Here is an 18346-nt window from a genome sequence, read left to right on the forward strand (position 1 = left end):
GCAGGCGCAACTTCCCTGGGGACTGGACGGTTTGTTCAGTCCTTTGTTCCTGGTCCCCTCCCCCGTCCCCGTGAGTGCTGGCGGGGGAGTAGTGTGGAGGCAATCAGTGCGCAGGCGCGGTCCAAGCTCCCAGAGGGGCGGGGGAGCCCCTCCTCCTCCTTACCCCCCGGGGGCGCCGGAGGACATACCGACCCCGCTTGGGTTAGTGAGCGTGAGAGTGTCTGTGCAAACGTTTGCGCGAGTGTCAGAGGGAGGGGGTGGGACCAGTGCGAGTGTGCATGGGTGCAGAGGTGTGTGATGGGGGAGGGGCTGGGTGGGTGTCTGAGTTCGTGTACATGTTTGTCCAAAAGTGCGATTGCTCGTTCAGGTGTTTGTGACTGGAGGAATTGGGGGCTGGTGTGTGCACGTGTGCAAGTGTGTGCGACGGGGGAGAGACTGGGGGTGTCTGTGTGTGCATATGGTTGTCAGAGAGTGTGCAGGTGGAGGGACTGGGGGCTGGTGAGTGTGCAAATGTACAAATGCAGGACGGGGTAAGGGCTGGGGGAGGGGTGCCTGAGTGTGAATGCACAGGCAAGTGTGTGACAGAGGGGAGGGGCTGGGGCTGCTGAGTGTTCTTATGTGTGTGTGTGCCGGGGAGTGGCTGCTGTGTCCCTAAGTCACTTTGCAGGTGTGTGTGTGTGTGTGTGTGTGCGCGCGCGCGTGTGCATGTGCATGGAGGGGGTGGGAGGGCGTCTGAGTGTGTGTGCTTAGGTTTGTCCAAGAGTGTGATTGCACAGTCAAGTGTATGTGACAGAGGGGAGGGGCCAGGGCTAGTGTGTGTATGCTTGCAGTTGTGTTTGAATTGTGCGTGATTGATTACACATGTGTGTGCCGTGATGGGGGAGGGGCTGGTGTTTGTGCATACATGTTGGACAGGGGAGCTGCTAGGGGCGTCCCCCGTTTGGCATCATCTTCTCACTTGGTCCCCAGGCTGCCCCCTGCCCTTGGATGGAGGGCCGAGGATTCCGTGGGGCCCCTTCCTTGGAGAAGCTGTTTCTCTGGGGGACCCCAGGGGGGCAGAGGGAGGGGCAGGGCTGGCCTTTAGGGTGACTACTTCTTAGGGAGTTCCTTCTGGGCCTCTCTCCCCCAACACCCTCCCCAGCCAAAGAAACCATACCAAACCTACCCAGCCCCCAGCTTTCTTTTTGTAAGAGGAGGGGGAGCAGCCCCCCCAGTCTAGGGCGGGGAGGGCTCAGGATGACGTCATTAGGATTCCTTTTCTGAGGGACCCTAGGGAGAGGCTTTTGTACTGGCAGAGAAATACAGTCACTTTTGCATTGCTGCTGACCTTCAGAGGCCCAAAGGGAGTGGCTTTGGCCTCAGTCTGAGCATTTATTAATGCTGTGTGCCAGTCACTGTGCTAAGCACATGCCAGGAAAAAGAAATGTACTCTCCTCACTTTTGTTTATTTTTCAGTTGTTTTTCAGTCCTAACTCTTTCTGACCCTCATTTGGGTTTTTCTTGGCAAAGATACTGGAGTGATTTCTGTCTCCAGCTCATCTTACAGATGAGGAAACTGAGGCAAACAAGTCAAGTGACTTGCCCAGGGTCACACAGCTAGTAGGGTCTGAATCCAGACTTGAACTCAGGAATATGGGTCTTCCTCACTCCAGGCCTGGCACTTTACCCACTGTGTCACCTAACTGCCCCCTCTGTCCTCAAGGAACATACCTTCTAAAGTGTGGGAAAGGGAAGGGAAGGGAGGGGAAGAGCACACCTGGAAGGACAGGTGAAAAGGGGAAGACAAGGAAGAGCCCTTGTAAGGCCTGGTAGCTTTGTCTGGGGGGGGGGGGGGAGATGGCTGGGCCTGGCCCTTCCCCAGAGTGGATGCTCAGATCAGAAGCCACTAATGGCAGAAGCAGCCACCATGAGCAGTGAGGAGGCAGCTATGGGATGCGTGTGAACACATACCTTGTCACTAGCTCAGGTCTTGGGTACAAAAGAAACAGCATCACATTTCCCCAGTGCCAGCTTGATGCCCATCTCCACCTCCAGATTCTCTTACCACCATTACCAGTGCACTCCTCCTGGGAGTTTCACTCAGTCCACATTTTTGCCCAGTCCCATTTCTGGCAGCTGTGATGTGCTAACCTCGGTGGTATTCTCCGTTCTTTCTCAATTATATCAGTGCCAGGCCCAGAGTCTTTCTCTGCACCCCAGCATACATAGAGACTCTCCCTCCAGCACGCTAACTTTCCAGGTCCACATTCTCCTCACTTCCTGTCACCTGCTCCTCCACTTCACCAAACATGTTCATGCCTTTAATCTTGCTACCACCCACAAGTGGTCCACTTAAATCTTCATGGACTCCTACATTTTTCCATGTAACTAGAATCTTTTATCATTTCTTCTTTCCCTCTGCCTTCTGATTGTTAACCATCTTCTTTGTCCTAAGTGTGACCTCCAAACCCTGGACCTTTCACTACATTCCCCAGCCACCCTTCCCTTTCTTGACCTCTTGACCAATCATTTCCAGTTTATATGAGCATCTAGTCCCTTGCACAGTTGTCTGTCACCCATCATGCCTTGCCATGCCCAACCTTGGATTACTCTCACCATCAACCATCTTGACTCCTATTCACATGTAACAGAATGGTCCTAGAGAATGTCCCAAAAATGTAATGACTGGGTCACCTGTAAATTTAGGTTGCCCTGTCTCTACTGGGCTGTTACTGAAAAAAAAGAAAAAGGCAAGTAATTATTCTTCCACTGTCCCACGTTCCACAGTATCTACTCCAGAATTTTCATTTCCCATTAGAACTGCATAGCAGTACTCCCCACAACTTCTTAATTGGATGACTTCTTTCATCCTAAAAAAAATATGAAATGGTCACCAAGGCCTCCCTCTTCTCTCTCCATCCTTGTCTCACATTGCTCAGAAGCCTTCTGCGAATCTCTCTTCCATTAGCCCTCTCCCCCAGGAAGAAGTAGCTTTCCCCCTTGCTAAGACAAACTCTCTAGATGCCCAAACAATCCCATTCTGTCCCCTCTTCTCCAGCTGAAGGCCCCATCTTTCATCCCCTTTTGTCATTAATCTTCAGTCTCCCTGTCTACTGGCTACTTCCCAGTAGATAACTATGTATTGTATGCAGCCATTTTGCGTCCTCCAGAATTCCTTGTTCGATCTCTTTGTGTCCTTGCTAAGGATCACCTTTTTATCTCTCCTACCTTTTGTAGCTAAAGTCTTTAGGAAGGACATCAATAATAATCCTGTTACTCCAATTCTCTCTTCTTAACTGGCAGTTGGCTTGAGCCCTCATCATTCAACTGCTTTCTGCAAACAGGCCAGGGATCTTGTAATGGTGTTTGCTCAGTCCTCATCTTTCATGCCTGCTCCGTAGCCTCCGATGATGTCACTCACCTGTCCGTATCCTCTTCTCTCCAGTATTTTGTGGCACTGCCCTCTTCAGGTCTTCCTCCTTCCCATCTGACCACACTATCCTAGTGTCCTTTCCTGGATCTTCACGTGGATCAGCCTGTTCACCATGGCTTAGCCAAGGCTCTGTCTTGGGCTCTCTTCTGAAATCATGAAGAGCCCCGTAAGGTCTGCATAGTTAGTGGCAGTGACCTGGATGAAAATCCAGCAGAGGAAACTGAGAAGTGTCTGTCAGATGTAAAGAAGGAGAGCCAAGAGGGAATAGTGCCCCAGAGATAGTGTCAAGGAGAAGAGGATGATTGACAGCATCAAAGCTTGCAGAAAGTTCAGGAAGGAAGATGACTGAAAAAAGGCCATTGGATTTCGCAGATAATAGATCACTGGTCTCTTTGGAGAGAGCAGTTTTGGTTGAATGGTGAGGTCAGAAGTCAGATTATGGGGACTAGAGAAGCAGGTGTGGGAAGAGCAAGCGGAGGCCCTTATCTGTATCTTCTCAAGGGGGTTCACCACAAAAGGCATGAGAGACTGATGAGCCTAAGTCCCAATGCTTGGATCAAGTGAGGGGGTTTGGAGGAGGAGAGAGATAAGTGGCTGAGCCTGGAACTTCAACCCTGTGCTGAGCATGCTCCGTCCACAGCACCAGATGGTCTTTCTACATTGCACTCTTAGCCCTTTTCTTCAGATTCTTCTGTGATTTTCTCCTTTTTATTTTGCTGATTGCAAGCCAACTTTCTGCCGTTCCGTACTGGCCACTTTACATGCACTATCTCGTGGTCATTCTCCATAAATGTCATTTGCTAAGCTAAGAAACAGTTTTGCTCCTTTCAGTGTCATTTTCAATGTTATGCCCAACTTTTCTTCTTTTCTATCCAGATCCAAAGCTATTATGCCATTTCCTGCACATATATTAAAGATTCATGTTATCATTGAATGATGGAGGAAAAGAGAAACCTAGAACTATCCATGGGAAGCGAGGAGTTGTTGAGCTCCCCTGCCTTGACCAGTGAGCCAAGAAGAATGAGTGAAGGTACACAGCCCTGCAGACAGTGGCTAGGGAGGCTGTGTCAGCAGGGGAAAGCCGGGTTCCAGTGAGAGCTTCTTGATAGAGGGAGTGGGAAGGCAATAGAATTGAGATGAAGAGAAGCTTGTTGCCTATAGAGCTGGCATTCCAGGACACACAGTGGAAGGGCTGGGTGGAATTAGGTTGGAACTCTGGGGGAGGAGGTATGAGAGGAAGGGGAATGAGGAATGAGGTGATAGGGAGTATGGAATGGGGTTTGAATCTCTTCTTTTTTAAATATATGAAGTGCTTCCTTGTTTCTGGTCTGGTCCTAAGAAACATACAAATACCCAGGGAGTACAAAGCCAAATGAAAGATATTCCCTGTGCTCCTGGAGCTTACCTGCCGAAGGAGAATGTTGGATTCATGTTTGAAACTGAGGTCAACTTAGGTACATAATCAAAGCAAAGTCAGTTTACTAATAGTGTTTTGTATAATTGTTAACAACGGAAGTCAGACTGGCCACCTCAGGAAAGCCAAAACCCCAATGAGGAGAGGATCCCCTTTACTGACAGCAAGATAGAAAGGATCTTGGCAGTCCTGGAACATTACAGCTGGTTTACTGAGAAATGTGGGTTGGCATGCAGGTGAGTTTCCTTTGTGTTGTGGGACCCATCTGCATCCTGAGGTTATTGATAGCAGACTCCCTGGAACCTAGGAGGGAGATGAGACCCTACTTAACTGTACAAAGGCAGGCAAGGATGAACCATATATCTGATGGAAATATACCAGGTCAACTTATAGGTCTTCAAAAATAGCAAACCAATGTCCTTGATTTTTCCCTGGGAGCAAACGCTACGATAGGTAGTAGTTTTTCTCTTTAATTATAACTTTAAACTAACTCAGAGAGAAGGCTAAATTCCTGAGCTCAACTCAAGGACATAGAAAAGTTGTTTAGTCAGATGCAGACTCAATTATAAAAATCAATACAGCCTAAAATAAATTATAGTTTCAACACGGTAGGAACTTAAGGGAATATTAATTTTGATCTTTTCAGCAGCCATGGGAGGATCCTTTATTGGAAAAAATACTGGGCTGGGGAGTAGAGCCCCAGGGCATAGACTGACACAAGTCATCCAGGAGTGGGAGCAGAGTTGTTTGCTCTTAATTTGCTCTTGATTGTTGTAAGCTGAATTAGAGAAGGAATGGAAAGGTTGGAGGTGACAAATGAAGCCAAAACAATGAATGGTCAGGTCACATTTGGTGGAAGAAATCTCCTGAAAGTGGAAGTTGAAATGATGCTTGGGGGGCCTGAGGCTTTCCTGAGCAAATGGTCCATGAGAAGCTAACACTAGGAGGACTGCAGAATCTCAGGGAGCCAAGGGCATAGACAGGGCTTTACTTTCTACCCCTGTTGGCTGACTCTAAACTCCTTTTGCAGCACCTTCCCGTGTGACTTCTTGACCCCCTGATGGGCTGAAATTCCTCCCACCGATGTTGCCAGTGACCTCTCTTTTCACAAAACCTTTAAGGGCTACTAAAACATTAAGTGACAAGACAATACCGTCTGATACTACATATCTACATTACACGAATTTTCTTAGTAGCCACAGCACTAATTAGCCGAGGTAGATGTGTTGGGGGCTGGAAGCAGATTCCTTAGCTCAAATGTACTGGGAGGCCTTTTGAACAGAGAAGGGAATATTACAAATTAATAATCAAATGACAGAACATTAAAACGAATTTTCCTCACACAAGTAACGGATAGGTTCCCATCACACAACAGTGTGACACACTTCCTCAGTAGGTGATGGACATGTGTGTCTCCCAACTCCACAGATGACAAAGAGACAATCTCTTTTCTGAGCTATGACACAGAGTTTGGATGGGAAAGTTGAGGTCTTGTAGGCAGGCTTACAAAGAAGTTTGGGGTAAGGTCAGATTAGGGCACATAGATAGCAAAAAAAAAAAAAGATGTGAATTTAGGGTTAGGGTTAGCAAGGTGTTACAAAGGTGTTATAAAGGGAGTTAACCAACACCTGCTACACCCTTTGTGCCTTATTAGGCAGAGCAACAGGACAGTGAGTCCTTTGAGTTTTCTTAAAATGATTGGGTGGCAGGGTGGGGGGAGGTTCTGAAGGGGACATTTAGTACATTGATATAAGAACAGCCAGTATAGCATCAAATGGAGTCAGTTATTTTCTCAAAAATTCACTTTTGACAACCATTATCCACTTACTTTATGAGAGCCTCAGTGGTAACTTAGGAATGTGGATGCAAAAGTTGTCATTGTGCTTCCCAGAGGAGGAAAAAGATTAGGAAGCAGTGGCATAAAGATAACCAGAAAGCGGCAGGCAGGGGATAAAGGTTGGGCTGGTTAAGGAGAACTGTCTCCAATCAGGAGACCAGGGCTTCTGGGTGAGAGCTAGAGAGCTGAATAAGGCAGGAAGCATGGCATGAAGGTGGCTCCAAAAACCACTTCTTGTTCTGAGAAGGCTAATCAATTAGAGTACAGGGAGGCCATCTAACCTCTGACTTCCTGGCTCAGACCTGCCTGAGATCTGCAAGCACACTATTTCTAGGAGATACTTCTCTTAACTAAAAGGGCTACTGCTTCTAGCCAGGGGGTCTGCCAGGAGGAGGAGTCCAAGGCAGAGTTTGTGTAGAAAGGTGGACCATGTACAAAGCAGAAGAGGCTGTAGGAGCCTCAGTGGGCCAAGCCATTCCTGGAAGGGTCCATTGCCCTCTCTGCCTGTGACCTGAGGGCCCAGGATCTTGCTTTTCCTCTGTTCACACTCAGGGCCAGGAACTCAGGCCTATGTCTTTTTTCTCTGCCTCTGTTCCTGGCCCCCATCAGCCGCAATGCCGTGGCCATGGGAGTGGCCCCTCTTCTGCCTTGTCCTTGTCCTAACCCACCAACTTCCACCACAGGGCTTGAATTTCACATGAGCCACCACCCACCAGGCTGCTCATCCCTTAGAGCTCCTTCTGCCTCACCTGTCCATTGCCTCCCACTCTCCCTCCTTCTTCCTGCCCTTGGCTTCAGGCCTTCCTCCTGAGCAGAAAGACTGCCACAGTAACATTTTGTCATTAGACTAACCCGAAGGAGTGGGCCCTAGAATTTGAGCTCCCGCCAGCAAATGGCCCTTGGGAAAATTGAGATTCTGTATGATGTCATTTGTAAATGTAAATCCAGTTCTGATGAGACTGAGTTTGTTCTGAACTAAATTATAATGTGGTCTCATTTAAAGTCAGGTATATTCTCTTCTTAGGATAATTGTGATGGGTGACCCTACATAGGTGGATCATACCTTTATGCAAAATACACTTAAAACTTGGCATTAAGGCAATATGTTTAGAAATAATAAAGATAAGAATTAAAAACATCATTGGAGCAAAATGACTGTACCCTGGTATCAGAATGCAACCAGTCTAGAATGTCAAATAGATAAATGGATAAAGTGACTTTCCATGTAAGATAATTCAGAAATGCGTAAGTTTTGTTTCAGATCTGTTTCATCAAATCATCAAGATTTGTTTTAAATCTGTAGCGTTGTTTATATTACTATTATGCTTCTAATTTTTCTTTCATTGTGATTTTTGAGAAACCATTGTATAAGAAATGCTGTTCATTTGCAAAATAATTTCTAGAGACTGGTCCAGTTGTTTCCTAAGAAATTAACTCTTCTTTTGACCTAAATGTTTTGAAATTATGAATTAAGTTGTTAGAAAATGTGGTAGCAATGTTCAAAGACTGTTATGTATACAGTTAGGTCTGTTTGATAAAAGTGTAGAAAACCTTGTAAATTCTCCTTATATGGGAAGGTCTTTGGAAGGACTTAGCAGCTGCCTTTAGACCTTTTCCTCAGGCAAGGTCATAAAATCTTGTCATCCTGGAAAAGAAGTTACTGGAAAAAAGTAATGAAATGGTTTATGAAAATGATAAAATTCCACTTAGAATATCATGCCTTGCAGTGACACGTCTGAGCCAGCCCGTTCTCAACAGATCCCATCCGTGCTTCAAAATGAGATTCATTGCTCAAATACAGTTGATATTGTCAGATCTTGGAATGTAGAAAAAAAGAGAAAAGCTCAACTCTCCATGATCTGGCGATTCATGCTAATTCAACAAATACTTATTAAGTACTGATTATGTTCCAGGCACTGTGTTAAGTGCTGGGGCACAAAGCAAGGCGAAACAGCCCCTGCCCTCAAGGAGCTCACTTTCCAATCAATTTAGTCAAGTAAAGAAGTCAACAGGCATCTGGTATGGACCAAGCAACTCATTGGTTTTTGGGATTCCAAGAGTGGAAAAAGAAAACAGGACTCAATTTGCAAGTAACTACATACATACATACATACACACACACATACATAATCAGAAGCTAGGAGGCACAGTGAATAGAGTTCTGGGGCTAGATTCAGGAAAAGCTGAGTTCACGTCTGACCTCAGACACTTCCTGGAGAGTTGGTCTGTTTTCTGATGTGAAATGATGGTAGTAGGACCTATGTGACTGAGTTGTTGTTAGGACCAGATGAAATAATATTTATAAAGCAGTTGTGCCTGGCACATAGTAGGCACTTAATACATGTTTGTTTCCTTGTTTCTTACACACAAAATATACATAAGGTAAATTGCAGGAAATCAGAGAAGGTGGACCAAGAAAGCCTTTTTGCAAATGTGGGATTTTAGTCAAGACTTGAATGACTCACCCGGAGTAGGCTGACTCAAAACAGGAGCCCTTGGAGCTGAGATCTTTCTACCTTCTTCCTTTGGAGCAGAGATTTCTTTGCCTTCCCTCAGAGCCAAGGTCCATCTCCCTTTTGGAAGCTAGTTCTGAATGTGCAATTCCCAGGTAGGTTTGAGCAAAGACTCCTCACTGCCCACAACTTCTGCTGGCCGCCCTTTCCATCGGGCCTCGTCTTTCCCATTTGACCTCTTGGTGAATGTCCTCCAGTCATGCCAGGAGCCAGCCTCCCAATAAGACTTGGTCCCTGGGGCTGCTCCCTGACTACGTTTTTTGTCAAGACTCTCCATGACATCCCAAAGTCCAAAGGGTGCCACCCTCAGCTTTACCACTGGGTCACAGTTGCCTGACCTTTACCCAGAGCATCAGGTGAAAGGAGAGCTCTAATTCAGGAGTCACTGAGGCTCTGACTGGTCTCATCCCATCTGGGATCCCAAGCCCCTTCTGCCTTTTGGGTGTCTCTAGAAGGATGGGGGAAGAAAGGGCTAACAGAAGGGAAGGAATTAGTGAGGAAGGAAAATAGTCTGCATCTTCAAACCATCTTTTTCTAGCCTGACATTACCTGCTGACCTCTTTTGGTTGTAGTCTGTTCCCTGAGGGCAGTGCCAAGGGCTTAGCAACTCCTTTTGAATCTCACCCTCTCTAAATCCCTATGGGCCATTCTCCTGAATAGGAAGAGAAGGGAAAGACTTGTATTCCTCAGTGATCCTTCTTCCTTCCCAACTCAGCCCACAAAGGATCAAGGCTTCACCCAAGCAGGGAGCCTGGAGACAGAGAGAATGGCCCCTGGGATCCGGAGACCTCCACCCCAGGTAAGTGCAGTCCATCCACAGGCCTGACCAGCATCAGCCAATGTGGCCACTCAATTCAGTCCAGACTGTGATTATTATTTGTTAAGAATCCTCTTCATGCTTTCTTCTAGATAAGACTATTTCAGCCTTCTAGGAATCTGGCTAGATGATTTCTTTTTTTCTGTTCTTGCCTCAGTGATGAATGATTTCTCCCACCCCCTAGAATACACAATACTTGCCAGCTTCTCACAAATCCTTAACAGAATTTTCTTAACATATCACTTCTGATGAGGAAGAATTTCACATCACCTTTCTCCTTCTCCACAGACTCTCATACCACACTGAGAGAGCATACACCTTCTCCCTGATGCCATAGGGAGAAGCATTTCATAGTAAGACATTTCTCCAGCTTTTCTTATTCCAGCACGATTCAGACTTCAAATATACAATGTTTTTCTCAACATGCCATTGGGCTCTAAATGATTATGGGTGGAAGGGTTGGCTCTGACACTTTTAAAGGTGATAGGAGTTTCAGACAGATTTCTTCTGTGCTTCACTTTCCTCCTCCAAGTTGAGGAGGGTTGGACTAGATGAATTCTGCAGTTTGTTTCAGCTCTAAATCATGTGACTTTTGATGATTTAGGAGTTGGTGACATTCCAGGATGTGGTTGTGAACTTCACCCTGGAGGAGTGGGGCCTGTTGGACCATTCTCAGAAAGAGCTGTACAAGGAGGTCATGCTGGAGAATGCTCAGAACCTGCTGTCCCTGGGTAAGCACCACGTCCTCTGGTAACTCTGAGTCTGCCATCGAAGGAATGTCTTCATTTCCTCCCTAGTGTGAGGGGTTGGAGCATTTATCGATTATTCGAGAGGCAAAAGTGCCAGTCTCTCCACTAGGTCCTCCTACTCCTTGCTTTCCCTGTGAAAGGTCTTTGTCAAATTCTGAAAATAAATGACCAGAGTCACAGAGGTTATAGGCAAAAAGCCTTCTTTATTCTGTTGGAAGAGGGAAACAAGACAAAGGCAGTGAGGCTAAACCTTGATATATATGTAGCTAGACAAAGAATCAAATAGTGAAGCCCAGCAGCAAAGGTGAGGCAAGGCTGCCCAGTGACACAAAGTCCATTCATAGCAGGGCTTCTTGTCTGGGCCTGCTGGTGCTTGCCCGAGCTCAGGGACCATCAGTCCTGTGATTTAGCTGCAGCAGAGTTCATCTAGAGGGTGAGCACAAAGGATTGTTGTTATGCTAAGCTCAGGGCACAGCTTGCTTGCTGGGCCTTAGCTCTGGAAAACGAGGTGTCTCCTAATAGTAAAAATAGAGGAATGAAAGGAAGGGTGGCCTTGGGAGGGGATCCTGGGAGCTGGGACTTGACTTTGTCACTCCTGAAATTGTCTCTTTCTTGTTTTACAAAGCTTCAGGTCAAAACTCAAACCAGCATCACAGAATCTCAGACTTGGAGCTAATCTCAGAGGTTATATCTAGTCTGCCCTCTGCTGGACACCATTTTTGTCCTCTCACGCAGGTTTTCCTTAATGATGGGCAGTGAAGGGAATCCTCTGCCTAGACTTTAGAACAGTTTTCTTGTTAACAGACATCAATCCAGCTCTTTGCTCCCAATCCTGCCTGGTACAGCAAGTGTCTCCTTATTCTTCCTTCATTGTTCTCTCAAATTCCAGGCCAGATCGGGAGAAAGGAAGGGAAGGGAATCAGCATTTATAAACACCTCCTCTATGTCCCAAACTGGGCAAAGTGCTTTATAATTATTATCATTTGGTCTTCACAACAGCTTTGTGAGTTTGATCCTATTATTAGCCCATTTCTTAGTTGATGGAACTGAGGCAAACAGGTTACATAACCTTCCAGGGCACACAGCTGCCATGTGGCTGAGACTGGCTTGGACTCTTCTTTTTGACTGCAGGTTTAGACCTCTTGTGGTTGTGGTTTGTCCTTCATTCACAAAGAGGACCATGACATCAAGGAGATGATGACATGACTTGTTTTGAACTGGATTTGAGTCAAGGAAGGCTGTGCAGAGTCACCAGCCTCACTGTCTCCTCCAGAGTCATCTGGGTCCAGTGGCCAGATAGAGATCAGGATGACTGGAGATGGCCCAGGATGCAGTGGGAGACCTTGGCCCTTGTAAGCCAAGGTCTTTCCGAGTTCTTACTTTGAATGAGGCAATGCCCATTCAATGATTAGGACGGTCGAAGAAGTGAGTTAAGGGATGGCCCATTTAATGAAAAAAAAAAGAGTGAATGTAAATAGTAAATTGTTTCTCTTTGGCTAGCAAGCCTGAGGGTCTTCTCTTCCCAGACTGATTTTTCTTTTCTTTTTCTTTTTTTTAATGAACTGAATGGATGTTGCCAAAGTTAGAACTCTGGAAAGACCTTAGCTTGAAAAGGCCAAGGTCTCCCACTGCATCCTGGGCCATCTCTAGTCATCTTGATAGAGATCTGGCCACTGGACCCAGGTGGCTCTGGAGGAGAAAGTGAGGCTTGTGACTTTGCACAGCCCTCCCTCACTCAAATCCAGTTCAGTGCAAGTCATGTCATCATCTTCTTGATGTCATGGTCCTCTTCAAGAATGAAGGACAAAGGGGTAGCTAGGTGGTGCAGTGAATAGAGCACAGGCCCTAGAATCAGGAGGACCTGAGTTCAAATCCGGCCTCAGACACTTTACATACTTACTAGCTGTGTGACTTTGGGCAAGTCACTTAACCCCAATTGCCCTGCCTACCTCCCTCCAAACCCATCCCCCCCCCCCCAAAAAAAAGAATGGAGGACAAACCACAACCTGTGAGTACTCCGGGCTGTCTGAATGGGGAACCCAGCTGGCCAGTTCTAGTTAGGCGACTCGGCTCATCCTGTCCTGTCCTCTCCTCTCCTTTCTTCTCCTCTCCCAAAATGGGCTGTCATCCCCTTACTTGAGGGTGTTGTGCTCAGAGGAAGGTACATTTTGGTGGCTGAAGCCTATCTAGTTATCTTGGGGTTTACTGGCTTGATTTCTTTCTCATAGACCAAGCCTTTAGCCCAATTCACTCTGGATCTCACTGATTGGACAACAGTAGGTCCCTGCCCAAGCACCACTAAGACCTCTTACCACTGCAGTGAGAGCAGCCTCTAATTTCTAGATAATGGAAGCTATAGAATGTGCCCATCCTTCTATGAAATAGGTGAATAGAGGTGGAATTTTCTGATTCCAAATAAGCTGCATGATCTGTGCCCCCTCCCAGGATCTCAATGATCCATACCAGGGAATCCCTGCTTGTACATCCCCTTTCCATCAAGAGGACTAAATCGTATATTTCTCTCTATTCTTATCTCTTTTTTATTCTATATTCTCAGGGCTTCCAGTTTCAAAAGAAGATCTGATCTCCCCTTTGCACCAAGGGGAAGCACCAGGGATGCCAGAGCAAAAAGGCCCGAGGAAGTCCTGGCCAGGTGAGTGAAATGAGGCAGGTGTATGAGAGCTGTTATCACAAGACACATCATTGTGTAGTAATGAAGGACGTGCTAGGCTTGGGAGCAGGCAGACCTGACTTGGAATTTGTTTTTAGACACATTTCAGCAGTGGGATCCTAGGCAAGTAACTGAACCTGTGAGCCCCAGTTTCCTCTACAATAGAGGAGAGGGGGTCAGACTCCTCGGCCTTTCAGTTCCTTCCAGTGATAAGTGTGTGATCTTCTAAGAAGTCATTGTTTAGAGCTTTGGGGCATGGTACTTTCCTGAAAGCATCTAAGGGGCTGAGGCTGAACTCTTTCCTAGGCTTTATTCAAGTCAATAAGGATTTATCAAGTACCTACTGTGTTCCAGGCCCTGTGCTGAGTACCAGGGATACAAATGAAGGCAGGAAAGAAGGCCTGCTCTCAAGGACTTCCCAGTCTAGTGGTAAGACGAAGTGCAAACAACTCTGTACAGACCCACTACATCGAGAATAAACTGGAGCTAATCAAGAGAGGGAAGACACTAAGACTAAGAAGGACTAGAAAAGACTTATTGTAGAATGAGGGATTTAGGTGGGATGTCAGAGAAGCCAGAGTGAGCAGGAGGGGCAGCCAGAGGAAACATGGAGTCAGGAGATTGAGTGTCCTGGTCAAGGAACAAAGAGGAGGCCTGAAGCACTGATTATTGCATGTGTGGAGGGGGAGTAAGGTGAAAGAAGACTGGGCAGGTGGGAGAGAGGCTGATGATGAAAGGCTTTAACAGCCAAGCAGAGGATTCTGTATTTGATCCTGGGAATAGGGAACCAAGGGAGTTGATTGAGTAGGAAGTGACATGAAGAGAAGAGCATTTTGGGAAGATGAATTTAACAGCTGGGTGGAAGATTGAGTGCATGGGGGAGAGAATTGTTGCAGTGAAGCCAATCAAAAGACTTGCAGTAATACCTCAGGTATGAGGTGATTGGTGACCAAACCAAAAAAGTGGCAATGTTGGGAGACAGGGGGATATGTGGGTGAGATGTTACAAAGGCAGAATCAACATGACTTTCCATCATGTTGAATATCCATGGATGTGAGTGTGAGAGACAATGATGAGTGGATGACACCTAGGTTATAAGCCTGGATGATTGGAAGGTGGTGTCTTGGATAGCCATAAGAAAGTAAGAAGACAGACGATTTGGGGAAAGATAATGAGTTTAGTTTTGAACCTTGTAGGAGGGGAACCAGGACTAAGTATTGCCACCAAAACCTAAAGAGAAATGAATATCAAGGAACATCCACGATTGAATATTTCAAAGGCTACAGAGAGGTCAAGAAGGATGGGGACTGGGAAAAACTCATTGGATTTAGCAATTAGGAGATTATTGGTAACTTTTCTGAGAGCAGTTTCAGTTAAGCTGATGTTGAAACCTGGAGTGCAGAGAGTTTTGAAGACAGGAAGATGAAAGGAGTGTGGAACAGTAATTGTAGATGGCCCTCTCTAGGTATTTAGCCATGAAAGGAAGAAAGGCCAATATTTAATGGGGATGAATGCACCATGTGAGTCTTTTTTCAAGGTTGGGGACACATCATTTTTTTTCTGCCGGGAGGGCAGGCAAGAACCAGTAGAAGGAGAGATTGAACATTTGTAACAAAATTGGGATGGTACAGGAGGGAATATACTGGCTGGGATCATTTATGATTGTATTGGGGTTTACCTTGGCAACCACAATGGCCACCTCTCCATGGGAGACCAGGGCAGTGGAGGAAAAAGAAAACATCTGATTTATTTGAAATGAGGAGGAGATAAGAAAGGTCTTGGTAAGTGTCCAATTTTTTTTTAGTAAAATATGAGGCCAAGTGTTCAGCCGAGAATATTGGGGGAAGTAAACCAAATGAGAGAATTGGAGAAGAAGAGAAAGATTTGGAAAAGCTACTGCTGATAGTAGGAAAGGGAAACAGGGAGATGTTAAAGCACTGCCTTGGCACAGTGAGGGCCCAGCTGAGGTCATGGAACCTGAATTTGGAGTGGATGTGGACAGCCAGTTTCTGATTTTCTCTGTCTCTATGCGGCACCTTGTGGGCAGCAATGGAAACCACTGCCTTACTAGAAGCAGTAATAAAAAGCTGAGGCTTGCACAGTTCATCGACCCAAGGTTCCTTTCCTTTCCTGATCTCTGTGGCTCCATCTTTGTCTCTATTCTCAGAAAATAAGTAGCAAGATATGGAGGTGACCACTCTAAGGTTAGGGAGTTGAGAAGTAGAAACGCCCAGGCATCGCATAGAACGAGACCCTCTGGGACTTTAGAAGCCTTTGTGATTTTTATTTGGTCTGGTCAGGATTCATCAGGTTTAGAGCCAGACAAGGGTGACTCGTTGGTGATAAGCGATAAGAAAGAGACATAAATGGAGTTGAGGCCAAAACCTACATTTGAAGGTGAGGAGTGAGACTAGAATCCAAGGAATGAGGTAGTGTTTGTGGCCTGGTGTCAACTCTGGGCCCAGTCAGTCAATCAGTATATATACAATGTGTAATGCCTGCTATGGTCTAGGCACTGTATAAGCCTGGGGGTACAAAAGAAGGTAAAAGATAGTCCCTGCTATCCAGGAGCTCACCATCTAGTATACACCCCTGGAAATGGCTTGAGAAGAAGCTACAGATCATGAGCCTCACTCAGCAGAGCCAGGCAAAAGAGAGTGTTTTGTTATGGAAATACATCAAGTTCAAGAGGGAAATAAGTGAATAAAAGGAGAGAGAAGAATAGCAGTTTAGGAAGGAGAGTAGGGTTAGTGAGGAAAGAGTCAAACTCACAATAATCATGATAATGAGAACTAACACTTACATAGGGCCTGGTAAGTGTGGGCCAGAAAATTCCAATGTGAAAAGGAAGTCACTTAGAATTCCAAGCAAGATTAATCCATTCATTAAGAAGTCTCAGAGTCCATAATTAATTGGTCCAAGATCTTCCTCATGATCAGGGACTCTTATTACTTGAGGGTGACCAGTATTTATACAAATTGAGAGCACACTAAGAACAGAAAGATTGGTTAACCCAAGAAGCAGGGAGAACTCTGATTGGTTGAAGAGCATGTCCATCATAGGTCATAAGACCTTCCAGAGGTCATCAACTCCATGTCATCTCAGCAGGGGCTTTCCAGAGGTCATAAGAACCTTTCCACAACATCTCAGGGCCTTCCACAAGTTCTAAGACCCTCGTGTTTGACCAACAGTATCCTAGGATCCAAGGAAGTTGTGGTTTTGAAGCAAAGGTTACTAGGGAGTGGAAAGCATTGATTCAGAGTGGTAACGGGGTACTGTACTAACAAATGAACCTTATTAGAGCATGTTATAGAGTTGGGGTGAAGGATAGGGAGCTTGTACAGCAATTCCAGTATTACTGCCTTTTAATTAACAATATGAACCTAGCTGATAAATATAAGAAATATAATCATCATGGTGGGTTAATCATTTATATCTCTTATCCTAACAGCATTACCATACAGAACAAACTTAAACTTAATCCTGTTCTGCTTAATTCACTAATACAATCATGGATACTCATCAAATCACAATAAACTGAATAAATACTGATTAATTTGAGTAGGGGGTATCAAAACAATTGTCACATAAGCATCAAGCAATTTACAAGTGTTATTTGATCTTCACAGTAACCCTGGAGGTAGGTGCTGTTATTATCTCTCTTTTATACATACTATCTCTCTTTTACACATAAGGAAACTAAGACAAAAAGTGGTGCTATGACTTACCCAGTGCCCCACAGGTAGAAAGTGTCTGAGTCTGGATTTGAATGCAAGTCTTCTTGACTTCAGGTATGGTGCACAGTACATTGTACCACCTGGCTGCTTCATGGTAGAAACTAGCTGCACCATAGAGGAAGCTTCAAATGGGGAGATAAAAAGATAACATACTTTTAAGATAGTGTTCCAGCTAGCCATCTGGGACGGGAATGGGGGAGGACAAGGTGGGGTGAGGAGTGGGGATCAGGCCATTTCAATGATCGATGACTAGTGTTGATCCCTTTCCCTTCCCCTACTTACTTTTTTTTAAAGGACTGAGATAGAAGTAAAGAAGAAAGATAATTAGAGGATATCAGGTAGAAAACATAATTAATTGTCATAACAAAATGTGCTTGGGATGAATCCAGCCATAAAAACAGAGGATAGGAGAATGCATTAGAAAGTAGAACGAGACAAAATTTTGTGTATAAGAAAGAACCTTGACACAAGGCTTCACAAAGCACTGAAATGAAAGGATGGCATTCTGTATTCCTTTTGGAACTATGGCCCTACACTCACTCCCCTGTCTGCCCTTTGACCCCCCAATAACCACCAGACCTATAAACTAAAGAGATCACAGCAAGAGAAAAAAGACTCATTTACACAATACAAAGTGAGAGCTGCTGCTTTTTGCTGTTGCAAAGATCTGAAAACAGATGGTGCCTGTATATTGGCAAATGACTGAGCAAATGATGGTCTAAGGATATGATGGAAGATTATCGAGCCATAAGAAATGATGAAAGACAGTGTCAGAGAAGTCTGGGAAGAGTTGTCTGAACTGATGTAGGGAGAAGTGAGCAGCAGAATCAGGAGAAGCATTTAGACTAAAGTGACATGGGTCATGTAGTGAACAGCCGTGACTCCAGAGCACTAGTTCCCCAAATCTTTTGTTCTTAGAACTTGTTTCAAGAACACAAAGTGTGTTATGAAGCTCCCCCCCCTCCACTGCAGTCATTTATTCTACTCATAATATTTTAAATTTATACATCAAGTATTTATTATAATGACTTGGATGAGTTCTACCCCACAAAGATCCAAGTTAATGCTTTCAGTCCCCTGTGTAATTATAAAATATAAAATTTTATTCTGTTTTAAATTATGGATATTTACTGTGGGGCTTTCTGTAAGAATTTTTATTAAATCCCATAAGACCTCATGCTTACTATTATCTGCAA

The 18346-nt window shown here is 45.3% G+C and overlaps 1 protein-coding gene across 1 annotated transcript in view; it reads left to right on the plus strand.

The window, feature by feature from the left end:
• LOC118839833 (zinc finger protein 665-like) overlaps window positions 1–18346 on the plus strand; it is a 24896-nt gene continuing 6550 nt past the window's right edge. Inside the window, exons 1-6 of the mRNA XM_036747345.1 lie at window positions 1–201; window positions 4289–4442; window positions 9046–9271; window positions 9892–9975; window positions 10598–10724; window positions 13300–13395. Coding sequence (XP_036603240.1) covers window positions 9257–9271; window positions 9892–9975; window positions 10598–10724; window positions 13300–13395 — 322 coding nt within the window. The 5' untranslated portion in view covers window positions 1–201; window positions 4289–4442; window positions 9046–9256. The remainder of the gene's footprint in view (window positions 202–4288; window positions 4443–9045; window positions 9272–9891; window positions 9976–10597; window positions 10725–13299; window positions 13396–18346) is intronic.

Source organism: Trichosurus vulpecula, chromosome 2, assembly GCF_011100635.1.
Source record: "Trichosurus vulpecula isolate mTriVul1 chromosome 2, mTriVul1.pri, whole genome shotgun sequence".
Lineage (NCBI taxonomy): Eukaryota > Metazoa > Chordata > Mammalia > Diprotodontia > Phalangeridae > Trichosurus > Trichosurus vulpecula.